This window comes from Fulmarus glacialis, unplaced genomic scaffold (genome assembly GCF_000690835.1).
Source record: "Fulmarus glacialis isolate BGI_N327 unplaced genomic scaffold, ASM69083v1 scaffold39738, whole genome shotgun sequence".
NCBI classification, from domain to species: domain Eukaryota; kingdom Metazoa; phylum Chordata; class Aves; order Procellariiformes; family Procellariidae; genus Fulmarus; species Fulmarus glacialis.
Genome location: NW_009229582.1, coordinates 1 through 12278, shown reverse-complemented (window position 1 = coordinate 12278; position 12278 = coordinate 1). Strand labels below are relative to the sequence as shown.

Genomic DNA, 12278 nt, shown 5'->3' with positions numbered 1-12278 from the left:
ATAAAAGCCTGGTTTGTGTGTGGTGTTTTGCGTCCTGCTCAGTGTGGAAATGAGGGAACTTGGGCTCTGAGTTCTCAGAAGCAGGTCACAGTGCTTGTGGCACAGCAGTGGCACGCAGCTCGGTGTCTTTGCTTCTCTTGATCGTGCTGCTGCCCTGAAACGGTTGGTGATGTTGGAATAAAAGTTAGCAGGCCAAACTTCCCAAGAGAAGACAGGAAAAGATACAAATTTTCTCCAAGGAGCAACTGTCAAAGTTGGAACCTTAATGGCTCTGTGGGTTCCTAGCAAAAGCAAAGTTTCTCCTTTGACTTTTAATTCCAACAAAACTTCTAATGCATGTCTAAATGCTTGATGTTCAAATACTGAGGGGGTTTGCACTCAAACTGAATGGAACGGTCAAGCTTCCTTTTCTTCTGCAGGAGTTCTGGAATTTTATTTCCTTTTCTTGTCTGTCTTGTCTCTGTCTGCCTTCCCTCTGTCTGTTGGCCAGACAGACAAGACTGGCTTCTCATCTGTTTGCCAACTTTTCACTAAAACTTGCATAAGGAATATACTGCATTATTTTGTAAAGTAAGTGACAAGCTTATAAACTGAGTTCTATAAATTTAAATATTCTTCTAATGCGGGCTATGCTGTAAAACAAAATAGCTACTTACAGTCCTGAATAAATAAAAATAAAAATATAAAAACAAAGTTAGATCTGTAAAAGTCTTCCTGAGCAACTGGAATTTTACTGTTAGTGAAGGAGCCCTTTCATATTAGCCGCTTCAAAGTTCTTATTCATTTCACTATCTTTTTACTAGATGCTTTGTTTGCATCTAAAGGAAAGCTGTGTCAGGATTTCAGTGTTTAGAAACCTGCTTTTTCTAACAAAGAAATTTGTTACCACATTTATTTTGTTGTTTCAACACTGCCCTTTAACTTGTCTAGCTCCCTCCTTCCTTAATGCTTACATCCCAGTGAATATAGAGATAACAAATCTATTCTTTCACCACTCATGTAAACCTTAATCCCTTAGCCTTGCATCATAAACTACATTCTCTATTTCCTTGTTCCTTCCTGTACCTGTGCTAATTAGAGCACATCTTTCTTGGACATGAGTGACCTATATTAGACTCAGTCTTCCAGATGGAATGATCTTTTATCTGACAAGCTGTATTGCTTAATATAAGATATTTATAGAATCATTTAAAGTACATATTTTATAAGCAATAGAAAATATATCCAATGAGATTGAGAAAACATAACACAGGAGCCCCAAATAAAACCAGAATCTCCATACACTGGGATAAAAAATGACTAGAAATTCCTGTCCTAACAGTAAGTTGACAAAACGTGCAATGAATCATGGAGAGTATCTACTGTACACAAAGTAATCATGTTACGTGTTTCTGGGTATGTGTAAACTAACAAACATAACAGGACAAAATGGGAAAGGGCAAAGTAGCTTAGTCTCAAATGACTGCTACGTAAGTTGGCATCTCTGTAGGTCTGATGCATTAAGAATACACACTCACGCCCAGCCGCAGCAGCAGATGTGCTGGTAGGAGAGGAAAGAGCATTGGATAACGATACGTGACTAGGGCTAGAAATATTGGTTACATCCTGGGTCTGGCTTGTGACGGAGGACTGTCTCCTTAGAGCCCCCTGAAAGGAAGTGCCACTCTTGAAAGTATTGACTACTTCGATCTGTAATGGAGGAAAGAATGAGACAAGTTGCTTAAAGTATGGATACAGTTGCATAACTGACAGGAATAATAATGAAAAACAATAAATCAACCGTGCAACAGTTTTACTTCAATTGAAATAAATACTTTTAAGTGTTCCTTTTACTGTTTTTAGATATGAAATTATCCAAATTTTCTGCCTGGATATAATGAAACAGCTCCATAGGAGGCAGTGGAGCTGCATCAGTTTAAACAACTAGAAGGTCTGAAATAATCATCTTTAAAATGTAAACCATTTTATTTATATGTAGATAAAGTGAATGTAACTGGAACACTTGATATAACTAATCTCCACTTTTTTCCTACTGAGAACAAAATTACTTTGTTATTGCTGTCTAGGTGTTCTTCCAGAGGGAGGAAAATTCAGTCATTTAATTGGAATTTGGAGGGGTGAGGGGGACAACACCCAACCAAACCAAAAAAACCTTTAAAATATTCAAAATATGACTCCATGTTTTCTACAAAAACAGGGTTGTCAGTATACTAGCTTGATAAAATATAAAGTGTTCCAATATTTTATCTGACTTTTTTCTACGATGAAAGTTTGTATAAATTAAGCATAGTGATAATGAATATTGGTCTTTTATAACTACAGATTTTAAAAGATTAATATTTTATCTTTATACAGACATATCTGTAGATATCACATAGAAAAGGATGTGGAACTGGATTGACTACTGCAGCAAATAACATTACAATTTTCTACTTGTTATTTTCATACGTCTATTGTATGCACTGTTTGATATATCCGTCCTAAGTGCTTTATTCATCACCACAGAATATGAGTTAAAAAAAGAGCTGAGTATTTCAAGGCATTCTTTCTCACCAGTATGACCCAATAAAAAACAAGCTCTGTGTACAAATGTAAATCCAGGGATTGGCAGTAGATAATATCAAGGAGTAAATATACGCTACAAATTCCTACACACCAAAATGTCGTCTTTGTTACATTAGTACAACCACAACATGACAAAGCAGCAGTAGTAGTATCAATTAGAAGAATTCAACCAACTACTTATTTGAAGTAACCCACTGTTACCAGATTTGTATCTTGCAACCCAGATTTCTGAAGATACACAGCCTATAAAGTAGTTGGGAGAAGGTAAAGTGGTATATTTATCAATGAAAACAGCACAAATCTTGGTGCAAGCCCTCCTAAATTTTCCAAGTTGAAAGCACTATAATAAATCGGCTAACATTTTCTGCTGTGGTCAGTCTTAGGAATAAACAAATTCATATGGCTTGATCTTTAATAGTATGGATGTATTCCCTCCCATAATCTTATCTTTGGACATCATTGTTTATTTTCCTGCATGTTTTTAAGGGAATAATCATATCACAGCCAGCTGTAAAAGGGATCAAAGATTACTGCTGTAAAATTGTCAAACTGAACTTTTACTATACAAACATGAAACAGCTGATTTGTTCACTGACCCACTGACAGTCCTATTTACAACATCCATTTAAATGTGCACACTAATAGATGTACAGTATTAAGCAGTCATCACAACACTTTACAGCTTTGCTCTGAGTGTTTTCTGCAGCAGACTTACTTTGAATTACACGTCCAATACAAATATCACAGTAAAAAAATACAGTATGAGGTGAGTTAGCATATGGAATAGGGATACAAGTGAATCATTAGCTAAGGTTCACATTGGCACCTAGAAAAAAACCATATGGCTCAAACCATTAGTTATATATGAATGCATATTAAATACTCACCTGAAATGTTCACTGTACAAAAGTAGAATTAAATACAGATCTTGGGTTTTCATGATCTAACACAGGTGACAGAGCACTCTTCAAAAGAGACCATTCAAAAAAGATTTTAAAGACTCTTACTGAGAGCATGAAGTGCGTATCACTGTGGAAGACACAGATGATAAATCCTAAGCCAAAGGGCATTTCTAGATGTACAAATGTCTTCCTAATAAACTGAAAGGAAAGACCTTAGTATAAGAGTGAAAAGATAAGGGAAGATCTGTATTTAATAGTTTCTCCAGAGAACAAGAGTTACAGGCATGTAATTTACATGTTCTCCTGAAGAAAGTAACTACAGATCTACATGGATATAATTCATAGAGGAAGGATGACAACCTTTTCAGAATCTTAAAAGCTGAACATACAAGGCTGTGTTCTGCCTGAAGCCAAGAAAGAAGAGAAGAACTTGGCCCAAAAGTTTATCTTCGAAAAACAGAAAACAACAAAAGAGAAAGAGTTCATATAAATAAATAAATAATGCATTTTAAATTAAGATGTAATTTTTTAATTACAAAAGAATGCATTTATTTAGAACAATTCAAGTTGCTAAAAAGGAGAAAGTAAATGAAAAGTCATACATCATGAAAAGTTTGAAAAATTTCCAACAAAATACAGGATGCAATCATGTTTTGATTATAGGCCATCAGGTAGAGAAAAAAAATACTGTCCTACATTTGAAGCTTATTTGTAAGGTTGGAATTTTCACCTCTCTCTCATTTTTCTGTATGTTCTATACTCTAGAAGATCAATATTTTTGAGGTACGCATAGCTAATAAAAATACCAGTGATCAGCAGTTAAAAAAAAAAAAAAAAAGGATCTTATACTAGCAGAATAGTCCTGGCAGAACAAACATTTTTCTGATGTTTAACACAGAACAGATTTTTAGCAAGCATTTCTGTTGTCATTAATGTTAACAGGACCCAGGTCTCATTCACCTAATCTCTAACCAGGATATTTTAAAAAAAAAAAAAAACACAAAACTTTTCTGCATGAAATAAAACAGTTTCCACTCCACTTACACTGGGCTATTGCAATGTTTTCTATATTAAAAGCTATACAGAAAGCCATAAAATGAGGCGCTAGCTTTTTATCTAACTTCAAAACCACTTGCCAGGAGTGAATTTCATTGCTGTAGGGTTTGCATTTGTTCAAGAGAAAAGTTTTAATGCAGAAAGGAAGGGAAAGAAAATGCAGTACAGCACCTCTATGTATTTTTTAGTATCTAAAGAGGAATAATCTTTTTTCAGTAGCAGTTAACATGGCACCTGTATATTTTTTAGTTTTTGCTTTTATTCTTAAAACATTTCTAGACAGTTATTTCCCACCTTAAGCAGATAAAGCAAACTGAATTACAGGATGAATGAAGCAGAGGAGGAAAGAATCAGGCCCGGTGTTGTAAAAATCTGACATGTAGCTTGAAAAGTTTTCAAATCTCCACACTTCACAATTTTTCCATACTCAAATGTGAGGTAACTAGAGAAACTTTTCAGTATACAATTAAAAAAGATGCAATGATTTTTCGGTTGTTACTCAGATTACGCAGTTTTGCCTGAAGGTGAACTTGCTGAACTTTCTAAAGGCCATTAGGTCTGCCAAAATGGTATGATCAGTCTTGTCTCTTCCTTCAGAGTGAAGAATTTGTGAGAACTGCAACAAAGACTTGGAAAAAATTGCTGAAAACTAGCAGAGGTTGAAAAGTCCTGTCTTTTACACAATTTGAGACCACCTTTATATCTTTCTGAAACTTGCATAACTAGGATGAGTGATTTGTGAAACTTCATATGACAGCGCTATCCAGCAAGGAAACACTCTTCCATTCAGAGAAGGAGAACATGCATCCATCCAGAGAAGCCTATAGTATATTTATAAGACAACAAAATATCTAAATGAACAAAAGTAGACGAAAAAAGAAAATCAGAAGTAAATAGCCAATCTCTTTGACTTAGTTATGTGCATTTTTCATACACCTTCCTTTAAAGTAAATTCATGCATGTCTTCATAGAAATATGTCTGACATTTCAGTATGAAGAGTCAACAGTGGAAATCCCTTCTCTGGTATCTAGGTTTGAACCCTCTGTTTTGAGAGAGGGCGCGAAAAAGAAAAAAACATCTCTAGTACTGCAAAGTTTTTGTCGGTTTGGATGAGTTTTTATTGGAGCATTACAAGGGAGATCTGTCAGTTATCTGGAAAGAAAAAACTGATCGTAGATTCTTTATAACTGTTTTAGGAGTGAAGGCTTTTGTTGAGTGGTTATCTGTCAATAATGACTGAATAGAAAATAAGCAAAAATAAAGATAATCTAATATACAGCACAAGCGTATGATGGTGGAAACTGGTCTTGGTAGGATTTGAACGATCAATCTAGTTGTGAGAGAGTCTAGAGTTTATTCCTAATCTTACTGTCATCCTCTTATACATATAAAGTGAGGGGATGCTCTACCTTCTTCTTCCGCATCTCCAGAAGTGCATTAGACATCAGAGGATTCTTGCAAATCCTCCAGCTCCCCAAGGATGCTACAGACATCCTCATCTTCTTCCATCAACTCTTCTTTAGCTGGCTTCCTGAGAAATGTAGTACAAGTGTATGAATTCATCTGGATAGGCCACAACACGTAGCACATCAAAATGCGCTCAACTCAAGGTCCATCCATCAATGGATCTAATTTGACCTGCATATAAGTTCATCACTCTCCAGTGGACACCTTGGAACTATTTTTGAATCTGTTGGCCCATTTCCTTTTCTCATTATCATTCCACAGATGTGAAATGGATGTAAAAATCAAAGTCACTGAATAAACAAAATGAGAAAAAAAATCACAGAGGCCTCTTGGCAGAAGAGAAACAGTACATCCTACCGAAGAGGATTCTATAACTAAGAGCAGAAAGGAAACTAAGAAGATGGATGTTAGCAAAGAAATATAATTATTGTTCATTTTGTTTTAAACAGTATAAAAGAATAATAATTTATCTGTGAATTAAGTGGACAAAGATATGCAGAACTAAAAGCTACCTCTCAGACTAGAAAAAGAACTGAAAGGATGTAATTTGCTTTTTTGTGCTTGTAGTTGTTTACACTCACCACAACCAGAAAGACATCCTGACAGAAATGCCAACAGACAACACTCCTCCTACAGCCATCAGGAAGAAAAGAAGGCACATTTAGAGGTCATGTTTCATAAAGATCACCATTACCGGGGACCTGCTTGTCACCTTTATACTGTGACAATTTGAATTTTCTCTAATGATGAGTGCTCCTGACTCAATAGAGTCAAGACACACAACCTCAAAGCTGAAGATCCGTATTTAATTACTTACCACAGAACCTTGGGAATTTACCCAAACCCTTAATCTCTCTAACAGCAGTTTCCACCCTCTTTATTTTTTGCTCTGCGGATGCACTAAAGAGACCTAACTGTCCTAGTTTCAGTAAACTGCTTTCCCTCATTTTTTCTAAAATGCATGGCTGCATCTCTTTCTCCAGAAAAAAATGTATCAATTTGTAGATGGGAAAAGGGAGAAAGTACTGTTTATCTTGAATGAAGACAAAAACCAACATCCTCTGAGATAATAATGTTCTTTATAAGATTCTTTACAGAAAAAAATATTTTTCTTAATTATTCACATCTTCTTCTTGTAAGCATCATGTAAAACATTCACATCTGATATGGTGAGTACATATCTTTCAGAGCCACTCTCTTCTGCAAGCTGGCACAAATACTTGATCTTAGAAAGATCAAGTAGAGAGCACTAGAGTGCTATAAAACATGCTACTTCACTGCAATGAAAAAGGCGAAATAGTTCAAATAATTTTTACAGGACAAATTTTACTAGATATCCTAATCTGTACTATATTTAGCACCATAATTCAGTGCAAATATTTAGTATATTAAAAAACACCATAGATTTTTGTATTTAGCAAAAGTTGTTTTTTTTTTTTTAAATAAAAAGATAGATATTTCTAAGAAATCATCCGTAGTAGCCAACACATACATTTCAATACTTAATGGATGCTTAGGCCCTTACTACTAAAAATAAATCCAGCACCACATTTTTCATTACCTAATAGGAAAGAAAATCAGTTCCTTTTAATCATGATATATATATGGTAGTGCCACAACAGAAAAGATTTTTTTTTTTTTTTAATCAAATGGTACTTTATACTTTATAGACACAACAATTTAAATTATTCTGTTATTGCAGAAGTGGCAGCAACAATATATTTTTGACAAAATAAACCAGTATGTTTTAGAAAGCCTTCATAACATTTTGCTAGCCATTGTCACAGCTAGCATTTTCCAAGTAGCACCATTTTATGAGCTGTCATCATTGAAATAGAAAAAGAATGTCCATTCACAGTAGTCTCAAAAAAAGTATTCCTATTTTTGCATATTATCATTTTATAATCTTTTCACTTTAACTCTTCTGCTATACACAGACACCTTTGTTCAGTTCACCTATTTTACTTTTTCATGTGTTCGTCCTTTGAAAACAGTAAAGCAATTAACAAGTACCATCACATACACAAAGACTCTGTGGCTTTCCTTACAACATTATCTTGCCTTGATCAAAGATTAAGCATTTTTTTTCTAGACCATGTGGGCATTTATTTTTAGCATACCTGGGTTTGGATTCTGTTGAGCCCTCTGAACCAGAGAATTTGTCCACGTCGAAGTTCTCTCTCTGCATGATCAATTTCTTCAACATCTTCATTGAGTTCTTCTTCAGGGACCTCCTCCTTCTCAGTGAGCCTCCCTGCCTCCTTTAAAAACTTTAGCCTACTTGTTGGGATGGTTGCAATGACCTAAAATTACAAAAAAGTACTGAAAACATAAGCCTTATTCAATGACAATAGTATAATAACCTGCTAATTACAAAAGAACACTGATATTTTAATTAGATCTATGATCTTTCAGGGAAGTTAAGATAAGCATATTCATAATAGTACTTCACACTTACACAACTCCATTTTAGTCCAAAAATACTTAGTTTACTGTCTAAACAATTAGCATTACTTGCATCGTTAAGCCACACTGGCAATACACAGCTATGGAGCAAGTTTAAGGCTGGGAAAAATGTTGTCCTTTCTCAAAAAACTAAAAGAAGATGTAAGTATTTGAATGTAATTATTTAAAGAAAACTTAGCAAGATTGATACTTCTGCAATTGGAGTTTCGGTATTTCTAATGACTGATAAAAACCTAATGTTTGTTATTGTGAGCTGAAAATTAGTTGCATCTCACACTTACAAATCTTCTCACACTACATTGGTTCATGATTTCAGCTTTTCTCAGCATTTATCAAAAGTGAGGTTGCTGAAAGGTGTGGGTTTGACTATCTCCCTGTTGGACTTCTTATACGGCTATCTCTTACTCTGTGTCCTTATTACTAATAAATTCTGATTAACTCAGCCCCTCTTCTTATTCTGTTTGTCCACCGAAGTGGTCCTTGGAAGTAAATAATACAGGAGATGGCTAATAATCTTAAAAATTTGCAAATACTGTAGTTAGACAATGTTATAATACAACTATTTTAAATACATTTTAGTGTTACCCTCTTGGGCAGTCATTTTCTCTTTGTTCTGATTTCTTTTGTCAGCTTGAATAAAAATATGAGCAGACGGCTATTTAAACAAGACATTACCTGGAACATATTGTATGCTTTAAAAAAAAAAAAAAATCTCCTACAAAGTTAACTGTTAGACCCATTTAGCAAAAAAGTGCTGCAATTTCCTTTTTTGTTTGTCTTTGTTTCAGCAGTGAGCAATCACATCTCTGAAGCCCAGATTGTGAAAGATGGAGATAGAATCAGACAGTTGCAGGGAAGTTGCAGGTGAGGATATATCTTACAGTTTTGGAAAACTGGAATGGATATAGTGAAGACACACGAAAAGGCACCAAATATTTTCAGGATGAAAATAAGCTGTTGAGTTTACTGAGGGTCTCCTTGAACTTCATGATCCACAACTCCACTTTTATTATATTATTTTTAAAGACAGATAAAGAAATGTCAAAAAAACCCAGTTTCCGCACTACTACAGAACCTTTTAAAAATGCATTTTTGGGATTTGAAAAACAAGATGTAAACTTGGAAAATTAATGAATTGGTGTGACACGAGCAAAGACAGAACAGGAGAAAAAAAGAAAAGGTAAGTGCTAATAATTTTAAATACTTACTGAAACTCCTTCAGCTTCCCAGCTTTCAAAACACTATAATGCCAGCACTCTACAGAAAGAAGCTACTTGAGACCATTTGGTATCTGATGAAACTGATGGTGATGAAGTACTTGCGAGACAGTACACATAGAAACAACTGTATTTGGTAGTGATTCTGTGCAATAGAACATACCTCTCCTTCACTACCTCTCTCAGCCAGGCTGATAGATTCTGCTTTAATTCTTTTCTTAGGGTGTTTACCTGTCTTTTTGTTTGTTCATTTGTTTTCCATATCTGCAGACACCTGGCCAGTTGGTAATGGCAGACTCAATAGACTGGATGTAGATTAAGGAACTAAATATTATTCCCAGAACAATTATCGCACTTTTAAAAAGTGATCAATAATTCTGGGAATGTAACACGAAATATTTTACAAAGACTTGATTTTCAGAAGTGATGAGGGCCACCTTTTAGAAAACTGTCCCTCAAAGCATCTCAGATTGGCTTCCTAGAAATTACACGTTAAATCACTTTTAAAAGCACCAACTTTAACATCTAAACTTGAAAATCTTGACTGGTTTTAGTGGTTCACAAGAACAGCAGGTTCAGGAGACTGATGAAACAAAGGGATAACAAATTTGGTTTGTGCTGAAGTAGAATTAGTCATAGCAGGAGAGAAAAGGCTGAGAAGCAGGAGAAGCACCTCTTCTAAAGGAAAAGAAGTCTCTCTTACTATAGAGCTCCATGAAGAGAGGACTTGCCACAGCCTGTAAATCACATAAATATGTAAATAACGCCTTTTTTTAGCTTGTGTTTTTCTTTACTGGTCACTAAACACTGACCACAAGAGAAAGATTTTTTTTTCCCTCTGTATTTGCTTTATGTAAAATTGTAGTCTTTTCAGTGATAAAATTGTTGAGGTATTCCAATACCAGTTTTAATTTAATGGCTAGGCTCTTGCAATAAGGCTTGGGCAACTATGCCCGTCTTTAAATTGAAAACAGATGCTGATATTATTCTTAGTTTTCAATGGTTATCTAATAACCACGTGTAACAAAATTTAGAAGCCAAATAGTACATTGATCAAAGGCTGTGGGAAATTCTTCACAGCTGAATGATCTAATAAAACAGCTAAGGATTTTTCTCCCTTTCCCTGTTTTTCTTCCCCCTTCTCAAACTTGGTATTTTCCAATCAGTTGAAAACAAATCTCTTCTTTCCAAGAATGATCAAACTGATTTTAGGTATTCCTCCTGCAAGGTCATAAATCAAATCCCATCTTCAGGTCATAATTACAGTAGAACGATCTAATAATGGTGGTTTTCAGCAACATAGGCATTACAAGCTGTCATGACTTTAAGCTTATTTCTTCAAAAAAATCTGAGGCCCAGCTGTCCAAAAACTTAATTTTTTCCGTAAGAGAACAAATAATCAGTTTTGAAAGCTAGGATCTATTCATTACAATTCCATCAGAACCATTTCAGTATTCAATTGCAGTTGGCAATTTCTTGCCTGTTTCTTCATAAGGGCAAACTAGTTGATATATATGTATCTTAACATCTGAGAGGCAAAATGTAACTTCACATTTTTCACTTTTTTTTTACTGTGTCAGGTGGCATCAACTTAAATACTTTATAATGCATTCAAAGATGAAAAAATTAACATTATTATTAACTTTGCAATGTGTTTGCACGTAGAAGAATAATGTAGTATTTTAACAATACTGATTGTATCTGTATTATTTTACTTCCAGACAGATAATCATATAGCTCATTTAGTTATCTCATTGACACATGTTTTTACATCTATATATAATTTTATATTAGTTAATGATGACACAGGTTGTAGCAGAATTTTAAAATGACACATGAATTAAACGGCACTTTTCTGCAAGTATTATAGGAAAAAATCCTTTTTCTTTCATCCTCTCTTCCATCCTTTGAACACAGAAGTAGATGGATGGAAGATCACGGCAGGTGTATATTAAGTGCACTGGACTCAGTCCTATGCCAGTAACAAGGCTATTATGGATTGACAGAATGGCAGTTTCAGCAAGGGAATGAGTGGGTTGACATAGAACTGGAACTTCTTTCACTTTCAAAAATTTGCCATGGCTGAACATACACATGCTACACTGGGTACTCTATTGCAGGGAAGGTTACAGTGCATTTGCCCTTACTATACTTCTTTTATGGCTAGAGGACTAGCTTATGAATCAAACGTCTTTCACAAAAAAGCCTTACTGAAGAAGACCTTGGTGATAGCATGCCCTGCTCAGGGAAAGAAAAGATCTGAAAATTAACAAAAATCAAAAGGAACAATGGGATAAATTATCCTTACTACTACATCTATTCTTGAAGTACTTAGAGAACACCCTGTATTTCAATGTGTGCTAAATATGACATCGTGAGAGATCAAGGAAACAACAGTATAGTAGGATTATGAACAATATCAGATCTGCATATTCCTGAATGCTTACCTGACCCCATACAAGTTCTCCTAATCCAATAAATACACACCACATCCACTGGTCAAGCTGCAGGGGAGAACAGCTAAATGGTTTTCCTCCAAACTGGACAATTACTATCTACAAAGAAAAGAAAAGCAGAGAAGAAAGGGGGTAAATATTTTCGGGG

General features: G+C 34.9%; 1 protein-coding gene across 1 annotated transcript; it reads right to left on the bottom strand.

Moving 5' to 3' along the window:
- Positions 1-1077: 1077 nt before the first annotated feature.
- Positions 1078-12229, bottom strand: LOC104081248 (plasma membrane calcium-transporting ATPase 1-like; the record flags this gene model as incomplete). The annotated part of the gene is made up of 3 exons (XM_009583902.1): positions 1078-1689; positions 8112-8294; positions 12122-12229. Coding segments are annotated over 3 exons (666 nt in total), but the record flags the coding sequence as incomplete, so codon positions are not given.
- Positions 12230-12278: the final 49 nt, after the last annotated feature.